Consider the following 19589-nt stretch of genomic DNA (forward strand, 5'->3'; position numbering starts at 1 on the left):
AATACCACTTGCTAAATAGTTAGTAATATCAGCATACCATGGCGACTCCTTCATTGTCACAACGAGTAACTGTTCATCCGGGAATGTCTCTGTTATATCTTCAACCTCCATCTTCTTTTCAGCTCCTTCCAACCTTGAGAGATGGTCTGTCACTTGATTGTCCGTCCCTTTTCTGTCACGGATTTCCAGATCGAATTCTTGTAGCAAAAGAACCCAGCGGATTAAGCGTGGCGTTGACTCCTTCTTTGCTATCAAGTACCTAATTGCTGCATGGTCAGTATAAACAATAACTTTTAAACCAATTAAGTATGACCTGAATCTGTCGAAGGCAAACACTATAGCCAATATTTCCTTTTCTGTTACGGTGTAATTGAGTTGTGCACCACTCAGCGTCCTACTTGCATAGTAAATTGGGTGCATCATCTTGTCTTTTGACTGCCCAAGACTGCTCCTATAGTATAATCACGGGTGTCACACATGAGCTCGAACGATTGCTCCTAGTTGGGTGCAACAATGATGGGTGCAATTACTAGTCTCTTCTTCAGCTCCCCAAATGCCAACCTGCAATCTTTAGAAAACACAAAGGGATGACCCTTTTCAAAAAGTTTACATAAAGGGTTAGCAATATTGGAAAAATCTTTTATGAATTGCCTGTAGAACCCGATGTGCCCAAGGAAACTTCTCACCGCCTTGACCGAAGTGGGCGGTGGAAATTTCTCAATCACATCAACCTTAGCATGGTCGACCTCAATTCCCTTACTGGACACTTGATGCCCTAAAACTATTCCTTCTTGTACCATAACATAGCACTTTTCCCAATTCAACACCAAATTTATCTCCACACATCTTTTGAGCACTCTTCTTAAATTGTGAAGACAACCTTCGAATGAATCCCCCACCACGGAGAAATCATCCATAAACACCTCCATAATATCTTCAACCATATCAGTGAAAATGACTAACATGTACCGCTGGAATGTAGCCGGCGCATTGCAAAGTTCAAAAGGCAATCTCCGAAAGGCAAAGATGCCATACGGACAAGTGAACGATGTTTTCTCTCTGCCTTCAGGGGCTATTGAGATCTAGTTGTACCCCTAATATCCATCCAAGAAACAGAAGTGAGACCGCCCAGCTAACCTGTCCAATATTTGGTCAATTAAAGGCAAGGGGAAATGGTCCTTCCGGGTGGCTGAGTTCAATTTTCGATAGTTCATGCAAATCCACCACCCCGTGACTGTACGAGTCGAGATCAACTCGTTATTCTCATTTTGTACGACCGTCATTCCTCCTTTTTTCGGCACACACTGAACAGGGCTGACCCAGTTGCTGTCAGAGATGGGGAAGATGATACCCGCATTCAGCCACTTGATCACTTCCTTATTCACCACCTCTTTCATATTCGGGTTCAACCGTCATTGATGCTCTCTGGAAGGTTTGTGCCCCTCTTCCAAGAGAATCTTGTGCATACAAAAGGCTGGGCTGATACCCTTTATGTCTGCCATGGTCCAACCAATGGCAGTCTTACAATCTTGTAACACCTGTAAGAGTTGCTCTACCTATACAACTAGCAAACCAGATGATATAATAATAGGAAAAGTAGAATTAGGCCCTAAGAAAGCGTACCTGAGGTGAGCTAGAAGCGATTTCAGGTACAACTATGGTGGCTTCTCTATTGATGGTTTTGCAGGTGGTGTTGCTCTTTCTTCTAAGCGTAGGGGCTCGAACTGAGGTTCCCTTTTCCAGAACCCTTGACCCTCGAGAGCCATGACCCACTCTGCCAGCCCTTCACCATCCATCTCTTCCAAATTCATCAAACATGCTTCTAGCGGATCCCTGACATTAAATGTCTCATCCTCCTCTTGCAATATCACATCCACGGCCTCCACTAGCGAGAAATTTGCAAATTCGCCGGGTCTCCTCATGGATTGTTGAACGTTGAATATTATTTCTTCATTGTTCAACCTCATTTTCAACTCTCTAGTCTCGCAATCAATCAATCCTCTCCCCGAAAATGATGCCAAAATTTTATCACGCCCAACTATGCCTTGTAAAAAGGACCAAGCGGTCGCTGCAAATATAATCCGGGTCAAGTCCGGAGTCGAATCCCACATGGAACTAACCTATTTACTATAACTTTTAACAATGCTAATGATAAGCTCAGACAATTTTCGGATGCAAGATTTTTAATAGAGCATAAGTGGAATTTAATTATCAAATGAAAAATGACAACAAAATTAGCAATCAAGAATAAGGTTGAATGCAAAGGTTAAAAGGATCTAGGGCTATTGATTTCCCCAATTGTCGGACTAATTCCTGACACGTTAGCTATAATCTCGCCGTAATACTCTATGAGGATTATGAGTTCCGCGCTACCGTAATTATCTCTCGATCAATTACGATAATTTACTAGAAGCATTCTCTTGAACTACTCCAGTTAACAATTTATGCAACTCAGAATTATCCTACCAAAGCTTCGTTATCTCTAACCATACTTTTAAATTCAAGTAATTAATCTCTTAACTTACCCGAAAGTGGTGTTATTCAACAACAATCTAACCAAGTGTTCTTTCTCAAGCAACACACGGTAACCAGACACGATTAATCAAGGGCCCTTTCAATTAATCACAACAGAATACATAGTTGAACAATCATAGAATAAGAACGACTCAATTTTATCTAAACATAGTCAAAACTTCATCTAACAATTGGTTCCATCAACCCTAGATGACGGGTTTAGCTACTCATACTAATGGATAAAATTCACTATAACAATTCATAATCAACAATGGAAGTAAGAAGAAGAAGATGAAAACTCTTATGAACTTCTCTGTCTTCTCTCTCTTGTTCTTGCCTCCAAAATCTTCTAAAAACAGCTCTGCCTCTCTTCTGAGAACGACCTTCCCAGAATGATGGGTATCTCTTCATCCATTTGACAGTCAAGAATAACGAAGTCTGCAGGGAATACAAACTTCCTCACTTGAACAAGCATATCATCAAGAACTCTTGTCGGTTTTTTGACTATGCGATCATCCAGTTGCAACAACATTGAGGTTGGTCTAGCTCTGCCAATGCCCAATTTTGTATAGATTGCCAAGGGCATCAAGTTTATACAGGCCCCTAAGTCACACAATGCTTTAGCAAAAGCATAACTCCCAATGATGCATGAGATAGGGAAACTATTTGGATCATACACAACTTTTGAGCCATAGGTCTTGTCACTACCGTGCTGTAGGTCTGCGTCAGAGTTATAGTGGACAGGTCGTGGAAATCAAATTTTCGCGACATTAGGTCCTTCATCATTTTTTCATACCTTGGCATTTCCCTCAAAGCATCCATCAATAGAATATTCAATTGAATTTTTTTGAAGCATTTCCATAATTTTCCTATATTGATCATCTATATTTTGCTTTGCCAATATCTGAGGGAATGGTGCAGGAGTCAACCTCTGCCCACTGCTTGGTGTATTTTCTTTGTTGAAAGATTTTTCTACCACCTGTTCTGAGAGTTGTTCACCTTCCCTCTCATTACCCTTGTCAACCTGTCCTTGTTCAATTACAACCTCGGTAAGCTCTGCTAACTCATCTGCCTCTAATGTAATTGGAGTAGTTGGCGTAGTCTCTCTCCTAGATTTAGCAACTTCTTGTTCTCTGTCTAAGTCTCTTTCATTCCTGAGACTCACTGCCATTAGCTGATTTGGGTTATGTTCCTTTAGGTTAATATTTGTATCTGCAGGCAATGTTCCTTATGGGTGATTGTTCAAGGCCATAGATAGTTGTCCCAATTGAGTTTCAATGCCTTTTATTGTCAAATCATGTGCTGCTAATTTTTCTTGCATCTTACCATTTGTCCCAATGAGTTGTTGCAGCTTGCCCCTGATTTCTGTCATGTTGTTGTCCTGCTGTTGATGAGGTGCTTGGTAGGCCAACTGTTGCTGGTGCTGCTGATTATAGCTATGTTGCCTTTGATAAGGAGCGACATGGCCTTGTGGTCTTGCGCTTCCTGGATTGGGGTTGTGTTATGGCTGGTTTGGTCTGTACTGCTAGTTTGGTACTGGTCCCCATTGCTGCCCACCTTGCCTCTGACCTCCGAAATTGTTGACATAATTCATGTCCTCTCTAAAGCACTTGTTGTCATTATCTCCACTCCACGAGCACACATATGACTGGTTTATGCAAGGAGTGCACAAGCCTCCATTTGTTGTATCAATAATGTGCACTTGATTTGTACCCATATCATCAATTTTCTTTGTCAGTAAGCTCATTTGGGTCATGAGAGTGGCTATGTTCTCTACAGTGGAATTATTTGGGTCAAGAGCAACATAATGCACTACTGGTGTAGATGTCGTACCTCTAGTCATCCAGCCTGAATTTTGAGCCATCTTGTCGAGATGAATCTTGCACTCTGTGAACGTTTTGCTCAAACATGCACCCCCAGCTGAAGCATCTACATTGGCCTTCAAACTGTTTGCCAAACCCATGTAGAATCTTTGTCCCAGCATCTGATCTGGAATGTCATGGTGTAGACACTTCACTAGTATACCCTTAAACCTCTCCCAGGTTTCTTGCAAGGTCTCAGTCGGTTTCTGCTTGAACTGCAATGTCTCATCAATTTGCCTTGCAGTCTTGTTGGTAGGATAAAACTTGTTTAAGAACTACTTGACTAATTCTTCCCAAGTAGCAATGGAGTTTATTGGGAGCGAATTCAGCCAAGTTTGAGCCTCTCCAGTCACCGAGAATGGGAACAGTAATAGCTTAATTGCATCAGGAGTCACATTCGGCTGTCTTTGAGTCACACAAATTGATAGAAAGATCTTCAGATGTTGTTATGGGTCTTCGATGTATGACCCGAAGAACAGTGCCTTATTTTGCAATAGGTGCAGCATGTTGTTGGTAATCTAGAATGTTTCCGCTTGTATCTGAGGAACAGCAATGGCGGTGGCCAAGTTATCAGCAGTTGGTTGTGCCCAATCATAAAGAGCAGCTTCCGGCACAAGTGGTGCCACCACTCCATTGTTCGGGTCAACACGATCATTCCGATTGCTTACATTGACGTCGTTCACGTTGTCCATTTCACTTTCGAGTTGGTCTTTTTGGTTTAACTATTTGTTCTTCTTGTTTTCCCGATTCAATGCCTTGAATGCTTTCTTGAGGTCTGAGAGTCCTTCAAAAAGTTCACCAATCCTCAAAGAGCTTCTAGGCATACACTTGAGTCATAGAAGAGTTCAAACGTTAGAATTTCAATGGAGAAATTTTAACACCGTAGGATATTGATCTAAACTAAGAATCCTAGCAATTCTTCTAAGTTGTAATAAATAACACCGTTAGATTCCCCGGCAACGATTCTAAAATTTTATCACGCCCAACTATGCCTTGTAAAAAGGACCAAACGGTCGCTGCAAATATAATCTAGTTCAAGTCCGGAGTCGAATCCCACATGGAACTAACCTATTTACTATAATTTTTAACAATGCTAATGATAAGCTCAGACAATTTCCGGATGCAAGATTTTTAATAGAGCATAAGTGAAATTTATTTATCTAATGAAAAATGACAACAAAATTAACAATCACGAATAAGGTTGAATTCAAAGGTTAAAAGGATCTAGGGCTATTGATTTCCCCAATTGTCTAACTAATTCCTGACACGTTAGCTATAATCTCACCGTAATACTCTATGAGGATTATGAGTTCCGCGCTACCGTAATTATCTCTCGATCAATTACGATAATTTACTAGAAGCATTCTCTCGAACTACTCTAGTTAACAATTTGTGCAACTCAGAATTATCCCACCAAAGCTTCGTTATCTCTAACCATACTTTTAAATTCAAGTAATTAATCTTTAACTTACCCTAAAGTGGTGTTGTTCAATAATAATCTAACCAAGTGTTCTTTCTCAAGCAACACACGGTAACTAGACACGATTAATCAAGGGCCTTTTCAATTAATCACAACACAATACATATTTGAACAATCATAGAATAAGAACAACTCAATTATATCTAAACATAGTCAAAACTTCATCCAACAATTGGTTCCATAAACCCTAGATGATGGGTTTATCTACTCATACAAATGGATAAAAATTCACTATAACAATTCATAATCAACAATGGAAGTAAGAAGAAGAAGATGCAAACTCTTAGGAACTTTTCCGTCTTCTCTCTCTTGTTCTTTCCTCCAAAATCTCCTAAAAATAGCTTTCCCTCTCTTCTGGACGAATTAGGCTTTATATAGGCTTAGGTTCGTCTCCTTAGAAATTACATAATTGCCCCTCAGCTGTTGGCTTCCGTCCGCCTATCCGCGACCGCAAATTTTAGCCAGTGTTCTGCCTCCAATTCGCGGTCAACTCCGCTGTCGCGCACCTAGAGGGGACCTCCTCGCTTGTTCTTCTCGCTCCTTTTCGACCGGGCTAACCTTCGATTGGCCTTCCACACGCCATATTGACTCCAAAACACTCTTTAGATTCCTCTTAGTTCGGAGTGGCTCCTGCAAAGCATAAAATTCTTAATTAGAGCATTTTGTTATCTTTTAGCATTCAAATATCAATTAAGTACGGCTAAACTAGAGTATAAATATTGTCTAAATTACATAAATATAGCCTACTATCATACCGCCAATTAATTTCAGTGATCAGATCCAATTTCTTGTATTACATTGCCTTGATAGCACGGGGACATGGGATGCCAGTTAACTGGCAAGTTTTACATGTGCATTTCTTCATTACCAGGTTCACTGAATGTTTATCATCACCCTCGGAAACTCCATACCCAATGTCACCATTGAAATTCACAGTGCATGAATTATTAGCTATGTTTAGATAAGTGGTAAACAACTTCATGCAATAAGGACTAAACTCAATAGTCCATGTTCTAACCTCTCCTTTCTCTCTCAACATGTTCATGATCTTGATTCTAATATTCTCAAGCATCTTCAAGATAGGCTTGCCTCTTGCTTCTAAGATCCAAGATTTGAAGGATTCGGTAAAATTATTGTCCACCATCTTATTTTTGCATACTGTATCAAAATATGCTCTACACTAGTTTTGTGGTGGATACCTAAGCAAATCCTTAGCAGCATCAGCACACAAAGAGCCAAGTTGTTTTAACTAGTCCTTAAACTCTTCCTCATAACTGCACTATCTTACTCATGTTGGATTCAATATGCCTAACAAAAAATCTGTAAAAGTTTGAAGGGTTAGTTACTAGTCAAATAAAAGTCCCCGAATATATAAATAAAATAACACATGTGGTTTGTTAAATGGAGGACATTTCTCAGAGCATTTAAAAGTCCCTGCATATGTACATTTAGTAAGGATCAACTATATAATAATTATAAATTTAACTATAAAGATTCAAACAAACACTAAGATAACTTTTACCTTTTGCATGTCAGACATAAAAGTAATACTTTCACCATTCTTCAGATTCAATAGATGTTGCAGCAGCTCCAGAAACCATGTCCATGTCCTACTAGTTTCCCTATCAACTATAGCCCAAGCCAATGGATAAAAATGATTCATACAATCTTGTGCCATAGCCACCAATAGTTGTCCTTTGCATTGACCCTTCAAGAAAGTCTCATTCAGTCCAATGAAGGGTCTCAACCCTCCTTTACACCTCAACTTTAATACATTAAAATAAATATACATTCTCAGAAACCTTCTTTTACCTTCGGTCATCCCATCATTTGATAAATTGATAACTGCATCACTACCAGGATTGCTCTCCCTGATCTCATTTGCATATGCTTATAGTCTATTATAGTCATCTAAAAAGCTACCTTGCATTGTTTGAAGGGCCATCCTCTTGGCCCTTTTTAGCTTTGACATATTAGCATTCAACAAAAATTGATCTTTTAAATCTTGTCTCATATCCTTTATCTTGTACTTGGGGTTATTCTGCACCTTACTCTTGAAATAATGAGTTAGAGTTTTTGTGGTAGCTCTAGGGTTATCAAATGTTTCACCACATGTATGCTTTAACTTTAATGTTTTTATCTTAAATCCTGGACCTCCCCTATCTTCTGATATGAGACACACAAATGGACAGCCTAATATACATCTATAAATAAATCTTGTTTTATTACTTTTTTCACCTTCAGAGATTTTTGATTGGCAATAGCATACAAGTTTATGACTTTCTTAGCTTCTTCCAAGTTCTTAAATGTCATAGAGTTATCAAGCTCCTTGTAGTGAGTAAGCTTATCATTGACTTCTTTTTCCTTTTGTATCCTAATTAACTCTAATTCCTCAAAGTCATATTCACTAGAATCTGATTGATAACCTGAACTTTCATTACTTTCTGATTCACAATCAGTACCTACTTCAACAACCAAATCGTTCATATTGAATCTCTGGGAAAAAATAGAAATAGACAAAGAGGGTTCATATCAATAAATTATCTATAGTTGAAACTTAAATATTCAGGAGATCTACTCTAAAGGGAAATAAAAAGATAAAAGGACCACAAAATAAATTACTGCATAAACTATAGAAGAAAGAGACACATGTAGTCTTGAAAATAAGAAATTGTTGTCACTTTCAACGACTAAAGTTGTTGTCACTTAAGAAATTTCACAAAATCATAACTTATCACTATGCTCGAAAATGACACATTAAACAAAAAACAGTAGTGTTTTTATCCAAATAACAGTACATCAAATAAAAATTTGAGATTACCCCAAAATCGTAAATCTTAGTCACAAATAATCCATGACCTAAACCAACTAATAATCATTGAAAAGCTTAACTAAGATGAATCCTTACCTAAATAGCTTCAGATAATGGTAAATAATCTTCAATTTGTCTTGTTATTCCTCTGAAACCCTCATCTGAAATCGCCTCTCTAAGATACCTTTAGAAGGGTAAGTGAGAAATGAGGCGTAAAATCGTTTTGCCCCTTTAATTAGACAATCGGGTCGCGGGTTACCATCTAGGTTAATGGGTAAATTATATGTTAGTGAGTTGTCACGTATTTTATTACACGTAGGATATACATGTGGCCATCTGTTAGTTGTGAGGCATTTATGGTCCCAAAGAGTGAGGGGGAGTATAGGTTTGGTACCAAAAGCAAACAAAGGGTATAATTGAGCTATTTTCGATAGTTCGAGGGCATTTTTGGACCTTTCCATTTTCTAAATCATTTTTTTTGCTAAGCAATTTTCTAAAGCATTTTTTTTTTTGTAAAAACTGAAAAAACAAATTCAACAAAATATTTTTTAATTTTTACAAAAAAAATATTTTTCTATCTTTTTTAAAAGCAATATTTTTGTAATAACTAGAAAAAAAATATTTTTGTTTTTTTCAGTTTTTAGTAAAAATAATTTCAGTTTTTTCTAATTTTTACAAAAATATTATTTTAGAAAATTATTTTTCAGGTATGGGTAACTGATATGGTTATGGGTATGAGTCTTTTTAATTAATTAGGAGATATTTAGAATTGGCCAATAGGACGATGCCATGTATCACTCCGTTTAAATGAGGGGTATATTTGAACCCAAAGTATAACGACATGAGTATATTTGTCTCACAGTATAATGAATGGTATATTTAAATAATTTTTGAAAGTATAGGGTAGGGGCGGATTTAGGGGGGCGAAAGGGTGTTCATCCGAACACTCTTCGTCGAAAAATTACACTATTCATATAGGGGTAATTTTGTGTTTTACGTATAGATATAATATGTTGAACCCCTTAACACAAGCCAAAAGATTGGCTTAGTGGTGAAGGGTATTCAGATTTTGTAGAAGGTCGCAGGTTCAATTCATGTAAGTTGAAATCTAATTCTTTTTACCTGAGACGTTTGTTTTTAAATTTTAAATGAAACGAAACGACGTCGTTTCGTTTCGTCTCTTTTAATATGTTTTTCCCCCAAAAACGTGACTGACCCAAAAAAAACGTGTCTGACTTTGGGTTAAAATTCCTAAATCTCTCTCTCTCTTCGTTGCCTCACTGGCTCACTCCACTCCCTCTCTCTCTCTCTCTCTAGTCTCTCTACCATGCTGTTGCTACTTGCTATTCTTTTGTCATGGCATTCCCATTCCAGGTAAATTCCTTGTTCTTTCTAACCTTTTTCGGAATTTTATTAGTATTTTATTGATTATTTTTAATTTAGGTTAATAACTCTTATTTGTTTTTTTTGATTCTTGAATCTGTAGACTTTAATAATATAAATGATTAAGTTTTCTACTGCATTTGCTTTGATAAACTTATGAAAAATAATTCCTGATTTTTTTTAGAATTGAGATACTTTTGACTTCATCTTTGGTGATAATTGCTGATATTTTATTCCCTTCTGTTGCATATGTTACAATGATTAATATTGTATTGGAAGAAAAAAATCCCAATCTCTTACTATCCAACTAAAATAAAATAAAATATAAATCATTAGTACGTGTGTGTTTTCAACATATCGTTAGCATGAGTTACGATGATAGTTTAGTTCCTATTTAGATTTAATTTTTTTAATGCACCCATTTGATATTACATTTGGATTAAACAAATTTCGATGAACCCCTTTGATGAAATTTTTACTGTTAACTTTTTTATAATATTGAACACCCTTGTTTGGAATTCTGGATCCGCCACTAGTATAGGGTATAGAGGAGGAGGAAGCATGGCTTTGTCGTCTTATCAACTCCTAGTTAGATCAATTTGATAAAAATGATGAATTACTTATTGGTCCCTTAAGGTTTAGGTTTGTAGAAATTTTACCCCTCAATCTTTTAAAGTATGTATTATTCACCTAAGGTTAGAGCGAATGAGCTCAAACAAGTATTATAGTTAGAATTTAAATTTAGTGATATTCAAATTGTCACTTCCAAATGTTTTAAGTTTAATAAAATGTCATTTTCATGCTTCAAGGAAGACTTGCACTAATTCTAGAACAAGTGGGCTTAATTAGTTACAATACCCTCTCCGTTTCAATTCAGATGATATAGTTTGATTTGAAACAAAATTTAAGAGAGATTGTTTTTTTGAAACATCTGGTCCTAAAATCTTAAAGGGTAAAAGTTTCGTGGGACCATGATATTTGTGTGGATATAAAGCTTTTAAAGGTAAAGTGGGTAAAATAAAAAATTTTAAGTTAAAGATGTTTTCAAATATAAAAATATGTCATTATTTTTAGAATTGACTAGTAAGAAAAGTGTGTCAATTTAATTAAATCGAAGGGACTATATGTTTTGCTCCAAAAACATGACACATATTACCTCGACACTTTAGTATTTTAATAGAGCAATTCATGTCCCTATTGAGCGGAGTTCAGTGTTATTATACATTGTTAGAAGGATTACAATTGAACTTAAAGAAAATATTTAGAAATTATTCGTATGACATGTGGCCCCATTAATGTAATCTTGTTTATTATCTTATTTTTTATCTACCTAATGGAAAAATAGTCAATAAATAAGTTTTGCTAGCGTTTGGACATATACATTGTTTTCCACCTATCACAATCCGTAAACAAAATGACATCCACATTAAGAGGAGAGCCCAATGAAAAGGTAGATAACAATGACCCGTAACTAGGAGGAGTGGCAAACGGGCGGAACGATTATGAGCGAGTAAAAACGAGTAATTTAAAAAATGGATAAATTATTCGACCCAATATGTATTTGAAATGGATAAAAACGGATTTTCCGACGGATAACATGCCTTATTGAATATGATCACTTTTGAAGAATTCTTAGTCTCCCAAACATGAAAAATCCCCAATTTGAATCTTTACAAATATAAAAGTTAAACACATTATTTATTCATTGATTATCTATTTTCTAAATGAATAATATAATTTTTATTTATATTCAACTTAATTTTAAATTTTCTATTATTCAACTCATTTTTTAATGGTCACATCTTCCATAGACATACGGCCCAGGCCCATAGTTATCGTAACATGGGACCGGTCTTCCGTACCATTCATAACATGGGCCCCCGATATGACCCTCGGAGCATTGTCCACAACAATATCCTCGTGGAGGGTATTGTTGAACCATTGTTGGCTCTGTTTTTACCTCTGTTTTTATAATGATGACAACCGTAGGCTTTTCAGGATCTTTGGGCTTTGGAGGGTCTTTGATTTCAATGCTCTTAATTACTCCACATCCTTTACTACACAATTTGTCACGAAATCTCTCAGGATCGCAGCATACCACAGTGATTGTCACTGTATTAGCCTTCTCATCATATACCTCGTCTCTAATTTCTCTTGCCCGAAAATTTGTACATCACAAAAAAAAAAATCAAATTATTTTTTATCCATATATATATATTCCCCATCATAGTATTCCATGATTGATTTTGTCCATCTATTTTGAAATAGAATATCAAGAAAACATAAAGAAAAATAGTGGATAAAAGAGACTTACGAGGGAATTTACAGAGAACTTTTTCGACCTTCTTATAGTAGCAGGAGCACTGAAAATCAATCTTGAGTACCATTATCACCTGTTAAACGATTAGTTAGTATGATGTGGTTGTTTGTCAAGTAATTAATTAAGCACAATATCACAGCTCTTACAGTTATAAAAAAGATTAATTCACTGAACGATATTATACAATAATAAACTAGTTTATTGTTGTTAAGAAATCGTGATGAAGAAGTATAGAGCACTTTAGACGAAAATATAGAAGGAAAAAGAGAGTTGTGGAAGATCATACCTTTTCAGTTTTGTCACCACCCATGATTGATCTGAACTTACAGAAAATGGAATTCTTTGTGCTGAGGAGGAAAACAGTATATTTTTCTCGTATGAAAGGAAGATGAGGAGAAATGTCTTATGAAGAAGAAATGTAGTACTAGGAAGTAATAAAATAGAAGGAATATAATAGAGTAGGAACACGTCATGGAGGTTGAAAGACATGATATCATCAAAATTGGCAGCCACTAGAATTTGGTGGTGGGGGGCTATGATTAATTGATTATTCACTAGTCACTATATACTCTCCATTTGCATGTGCTGGCTTTAAATTTTGATAGTCACATCTCACCTTCCCTTAGTTACCATGCAAATACTTATTTAACAAGGAATATTATAGGCGTGTTCAAAATCGAAAACCGAATCATAAAAGTGATAATGACTTATTGGTATCGGGTTATCAATTTAACGGACGAGGAACACATTAAAATTTTATTATTAAATACTTATCGATTTGGGAGCGGATTATTTAATTTTCTTATCAGATAAATCGTTAACTCGTTAAAATTATATATATATATATATATATATATCCCTTCCACGGTTGAAGAATTTTGTTGTTGCTCAAACCTATAACATGCTAACAATCTCCTTCTTTGCATGTTATAAATATATAAGTAAATGGGATCCTAATGCCACCATATTAGGGTTGTGCATGGATCGGATCGGATCGAATTTAGCACATTTCAGATCGGATTTTTGGATTTCGGATTCTAGTAAATGCAATCCGAATCCGATCCGAATTCATATTTATACAATTATGAGAGTACTATGGTGCCAATAGAGCTAAATCCATCAATTGTAAAGGTAATAACTTGGAGAAAAATATAAAGGACGTACTAATTATCCGAATTAAAGTTTAGAATTTATACATGCCCTAATAATTTCGGATTTCGGATCGTATTAAAATTATTTCGATCCGAAATTGAACGGATCGGTTCGGATTTCGGATATCCGATCCAAATGAACAGCCCTACACCATATGGACCAAATTATTGGCCAAAAGAAGATAGTAACAAGCAATAGTTGTGTGTTTTACGACCATTGTAGGTAACTGTAAAAAATGGTGGGAATACATGCAAAGTAAACTTACTTTTTGCTCATATTTACTAGTAACAGTGTAACACGAAGGACCAAAATAGGCATATGTAATATAGATTCATCTAGGCCGATAACCCGCCCGATAAACGCCCAGTAATAGCTTAATCAATACCAATATTGTAACGACCCGGCCGGTCGTTTCGAGAGTTATAGCCTCGTTTTTCCCATTTCTACTTCTTGGTATGTTATTCAACTATATTATATTGTATTGGGTTAGTTGGCTCAGGGCTGGAGTGGTTTCAAAGTGAATTGAGACACTTAGTCTCTTAAGTAGAAACTTAAGTTGGAAAAGTCAACCAGATATTGACCTATGTGTAAATGATCTCGGATTTGAAATCTGATGGTTCCATTAGCTCCGTTATGTAATTGTGGACTTAAGAGTGCGTCCAGAATGTGATTTGGAGGTCCGTGGTAGAATTAGGCTTGAATTGGCGAAATTGAAAATTTGGCGATTTCGGTCGGCAGTGAAAATTTTGATATTGGGGGTCGAAATGGAATTTCGGAAGTTGGAGTAGGTTCGTAGTGTCATTTGTGACATGTGTGTAAAATTTGAGGTCATTCGGACGTGGTTTGGTTGGTTTCGGTATCGGTTGCCGAATTTAAAAATTTAGAAGTTCGTAGGCTTGAATCTAAGGGTAATTTGGTGTTTGGATGTTGTTTTGAGTGATTCTAAGGTTCGACTAAGTTTGTAGGTTGATATATGACTTGTTGGTATTTTTTGTTGAGGTCCCGAGAGCCTCGGGGTGATTCCGGGTGGTTAACGGATTTGTTGAAGTTGGAAATTGTAGTTGGAGCTGTTGCTTCTGCTATTTTCGCACCTGCGGAAGAAAGGGTCACAGGTGCTGGCGACGCTGGGCCAAGGATGGGAATGCAAGTGCGAAGAATTGGCCGTATCTGCAAGCCCGCAGGTGCGAGGCCTTGAGCGCAGATGCGGAGATGAGGAGTTTGGACTAGTTTCGCAGATGCGCACCTGGGACCGCAGATGCAAGTCCGCAGGTGCGAGGAAGGAGTCCGCAGGTGCGGAAGATGGGTGATTAAGTGAGTTGCGCTGGTGCGTCTTCTTGGACCGCAGGTGCGAGAAAATGGCCGCAGGTGCGAAAAAACCTGGGCAGAAATCATAAATAGAACCCTTTACGAATTTTGGTCATTCTTCACAATTTCAACTCGATGTTTGGAGCTTTTGAAGGAGATTGAAGAGGGAATCAAGGGGGTTTTGTTGAGGTAAGTTACTTGAGCCTTAATACTTGTATATATGGTGATTTTCTGTTGTTTTAATCATGGTAATTAGTGAAAATGAGGGGTTAGGGCTTGGAATATTTGGAGAGTAATTTAAGGATTTGAAGGACCAAACAATGTCAGATTTTGATGAATTTGGTATGGTTAGAATCGTGAGTGAATGATCTTTCTAGTTTTGTAAATTTTGTCGGATTTCGAGATGTGGGCCCGGGGGCCGGGTTTGAGCCAATTTCGGGTTTTGGTCTAATTTTTATAGTTTTTCTTGTGGAATTCATTCCATTAGCGCGTATTGATGGTATTTTAGTGATTGTGAATAGATTCGGAGCATTTGGAGGCCGAGTACAGAGGCAAGAGCATTGCGGGTTAGAGATTTGACCGGTTTGAGGTAAGTAACGATTGTAAATCTAGTCATGAGGGTATGAAACCCCGAATTTTGTATCATTCTACTATTGTTAGTGACGTACATGCTAGGTGACGGGTGTGTGGGCGTGCACTATTGGGGATTTGTGACTTGGCCCATCCCGTAGCAACTGTAAAGTTGCATACTTTGTTGAAACCATATGATACTGATATGTTTTAGAAAGAATTTCTGTAAATTGGGCTGAATGTTATGTTTGGGCCTTGCGCCAATGCTGTTTGGACCCTTAGGGGTTGTTTCTTACCATCCTCTCATTGTTTTCGATTGAAAATCTATACTCAGTCATGTTTATGCTTGTTTACCGCATAACTCAGTTTTATGACTCTATTTTGATGCATATAAATATTTTGGGTCGAATGCCCTGTTTTATTGAGATGCCCGAGTGGCTTGAGAGGTTTATGACTGAGTGAGGCCGAGGGTCTGATTTATGTGAATGAGTGTGGATCAAGGATGCCCTCCTGCAACATACTTTATTATTATAGCACATGAGTTGTCCGTGCAAATTATAGCACATGGGCTGAAGGAGCCCCTCTGAAGTCTATACACCCCCTAGTGAGCGCAGGTACCTACTGAGTACGAGTACTGAGTGCCGAGTGAAGAGTGACTGGGAGGCATGAGTGATTATGAGGTATGCCCGAGTGGCAAGAGTGATTGTGATGTATGCCCGAGTGGCACGAGTGACTGTGAGGTTTCCCCGAGGGGATGTATACGAGTGATGTTTTGCCCGAGGGGCTACTTATGATTTCATCATTTTGCTCACCTTTGCATTGAGCCTTTGTTTGAAAAACTATTGAAAAAATATCTTTAAATGATTTTTACTGAACCCAGGTTTAAACGAGATGATTTGATTCAAACACTGATTTTTAAAGCATGTTGTACTTTACTGAGATTTCATGATATGAATGTTACATGTTTTGTTGCTCATCACTACTACTCAGTCTTTATTTATTGTTGTTACTTACTGAGTTGGCGTACTCACGTTACTCCCTGCACCTTGTGTGCAGATTTAGGTATAGCTGGACACAGTAGCGGTTATTGAGTGTTCTGGTTACAGATTTTCTTGGAGATAGCAAGGTAGCTGTTTGGCGATCGCAGCCATTGCTCTTCTCCCTCTTATCTTCCTCTAGTTGTATTTAGCCATTTTTTCGGGCTGAGTTAGCCTTGATATTGTTAGACAGATTGTAGTAGATGCTCATGACTAGTGACACCCCGATGTCGGGCTTTTCTTTTTTGCACTTCTGTTTTCTTTGATTTGAACTCCTTAAATGAATGTTTTATGTTAACTAGTATTAAAATTATCTTTGAAATGAAAAATATCGGTTTGTTTGGAAATGAGTCGGCTTGCCTAGTTCCACGATAGGCGCCATCATGACAGATTAGGTTTTTGGGTCGTGATAGATTGGCATCAAATCCTAAGTTATATAGGTCTCACAAGTCATGAGCGGGTTTAGTAGAGTGTTGCGGATCGGTACGGAGACATGTGTACTTATCTTGTCATGTGAATCTGTTGATTCTAGTAACTAAACATCTGTTGTTTCATTCTCTTACAGACGGTGAGGACTCGTGCTACCGGTCAGGAGGGCCAGCCACTAGTACCACCATCCAGGGCCGCGAGAGGCCGATGCCGCGGTAGAGGTTGTGGTAGGGGAAGAGGTGCAGCCCATACAACAGTTAGGGAAGTACGTGCAGATCCATCGGTTGTCCCAGATCAGGACCAGGTTCCAGTTGTTGATGCACCAGCTCAGGCACCACCTGTGCCTATTGTGATTCCAGGCCTTCAGGAGGTCCTAACTCAGATTCTGACAGCGTGTACTAGCCTTACTCAGGCGGTCTCTATTTCGACGGCCGCAACCACTTCTCAGGCCAGGGGAGGCACTCAAACTCCCTTCGGTCACACACTCGAGCAGGTTATTCAGGGACTTTAGACACCAGAGGCACCACCAGCCCAGCCAGTTGTTGTTGCTCAGGATTATGTGGTTCCTGCTATGCCTGAGGATGATCAGCGTAGGTTGAAGAGGTTTGGGAGACTTCAGCCACCACCTATCAGTGGCATAGAGAGAGAGAGGATGCTCAGGATGTTTTGGATAGGTGTCAGAGGATACTCCGTACTGCTGGTATTTTGGAGACTTGTGGGGTCTCATTCACTACCTTTCAGGTTTCTAGGGTTGCACTCAGATGGTGGGAGACTTACGAGAGGTGTAGGCCTATTGGCGCAACACCCCTTACTTGGCAGCAGTTCTCCGTGGTCTTTTTGGAGAAGTTCGTGCCTCGATCCCGCAGAGAGGAGTTACGCAGACAGTTTGAGCGGCTTCGCCAGGGTGATATGTCTATGACACAGTATGAGATGCGATTCTCTGAGTTGGCACGTCATGTTATCTGGTTGGTTCCCACGGACAGAGAGAGGATCATGAGGTTTATTGATGGTATCACTTATCAGCTACAGTTGCTCATGACCAGAGAGAGGGTTTAGGGTGCTACCTTTGATGAGGTTGTCGACATTGCTCGACAAATTGAGATGGTTTGCGGTCAAGAGAGGGTTAAGAGGGAGGCCAAGAGGCCTCGTGGTCAGGGTGGATTCAGTGGTGCTCCTTTTGGGGGGTCAGTTCCAGCACAATAGAGGTAGTCATTTCAGGCAGGCTCAGTCAGCTCGGCCATTTCATCGGGGTGAATCATCTCGCCATGGTTCTCACAGTTCTCATCAGGGCCACTCATCACTTAGTGCCCTTCCAGTTCAGAGTTCGCCCCGTGCTCCACCTGTTCAGGGCTCTTCCAAGCCAGGTTCTTCTACCAGTCATCCCGGTGCTAGGGGTTCCCTTCAGGTTTCGCCGCCAGCACCATGGAGTTATTTTGAGTGTGGGGATCTTGGGTATATGTAGAGGCAGTGTCCACGGCGTCATGGAGGTCTATCTCAGTAGAGGAGTCACCCCCCGACTACAACACCGGTTACCTCACCACCCGCCCAGTCAGCTCGGGGTGGAGGCCAATCAGCTAGGGGTTGCCCTAGAGGGGGAGGCAGATCAAGGGGTGGTCAGGCCCGTTTCTATGCTCTCCTTGCCAGACAAGATGCTATTTCTTCAGATACTGTGATTACATGTATTGTCTCAGTTTGCCACAGAGATACCTCAGTATTATTTGACCCTGGTTTCACGTATTCATATGTTTCCTCGTATTTCGCCCATTTTATGGATATACCCCATGAGTCCTTAGTTTTATCTGTACATGTATCTACTCCTGTGGGCGATACTATTATTGTGGACCACGTATATCAGTCATGTATGGTGACTATTAGGGGTCTGGAGACCCGAGTGGATCTATTGTTGCTTAGTATGGTTGACTTTGATGTGATATTGGGTATGGTTTGGTTATCTCCATGTCATGCTATTCTAGATTGCCATGCTAAGACGATGACGTTGGCTATGCCAGGAATTCTGAGGGTTGAGTGGAGCGGTTCTATAGATTATGTACCAAGTAGGGTGATTTCATATTTGAAGGCTCAACGCATGGTTGAGAAGGGCTGACTATCTTATTTGGCTTTTGTGAGGGATGTTAGTGCAGATACTCCTGTCATTGATTCTGTTCCGGTGGTATGTGATTTTTCAGATTTCCTGCAGACCTACCGGACATGCCGCCTGACAGGGATATTGACTTTGGTATTGATTTGGTGCCGAACACTCAACCCATTTCTATTCCACCGTATTGTATGGCATCGACGGAGTTGAAGGAATTGAAAGAACATCTTTAGAAACTCCTCGATAAGGGGTTTATTTGGCCTAGTGTTTCACCTTAGGGTGCACCGGTTTGATTTGTGAAGAAGAAGGATGGTTCCATGAGAATGTGTATTGATTACAGGCAGTTGAACAAGGTCACAGTCAAGAACAAGTATCCTTTGCCTTGTATTGATGTTTTATTCGACCAGCTTCAGGGAGCGAGGATGTTCTCCAAGATCGACTTGAGGTCCGGTTATTACTAGCTAAAGATTTGGGATTCAGATATTCATAAGACAGCTTTCAGGACCCGATATAGCCATTATGAGTTCTTAGTGATGTCTTTTGGGCTGACCAATGCCCTAGCAATGTTCATGCATTTGATGAACAGTGTATTCCAGCCCTATTTGGACTCATTCGTTGTTGTATTCATTG

The 19589-nt window shown here is 38.9% G+C and overlaps 1 protein-coding gene and 1 long non-coding RNA gene across 2 annotated transcripts in view; one reads left to right on the forward strand and one right to left on the reverse strand.

Moving 5' to 3' along the window:
- The window catches only part of LOC117274776 (uncharacterized), a 72856-nt gene that overhangs the window by 25490 nt on the left and 27777 nt on the right, over positions 1–19589 (forward strand). The window lies entirely within an intron of this gene.
- On the reverse strand, positions 5959–12813 carry LOC104088757 (uncharacterized). Its single transcript, XM_070175439.1, has 6 exons — positions 12658–12813; positions 12366–12444; positions 7669–12202; positions 7379–7564; positions 6612–7176; positions 5959–6486 (listed from the first exon to the last, which is right to left on the reverse strand). Exons 1-3 carry the CDS (start codon positions 12679–12681, stop codon positions 11841–11843), a joined length of 465 nt encoding a protein of 154 aa, XP_070031540.1. The 5' UTR covers positions 12682–12813; the 3' UTR covers positions 5959–6486; positions 6612–7176; positions 7379–7564; positions 7669–11840.

This window comes from Nicotiana tomentosiformis, chromosome 5, assembly GCF_000390325.3.
Source record: "Nicotiana tomentosiformis chromosome 5, ASM39032v3, whole genome shotgun sequence".
Taxonomy (NCBI): domain Eukaryota; kingdom Viridiplantae; phylum Streptophyta; class Magnoliopsida; order Solanales; family Solanaceae; genus Nicotiana; species Nicotiana tomentosiformis.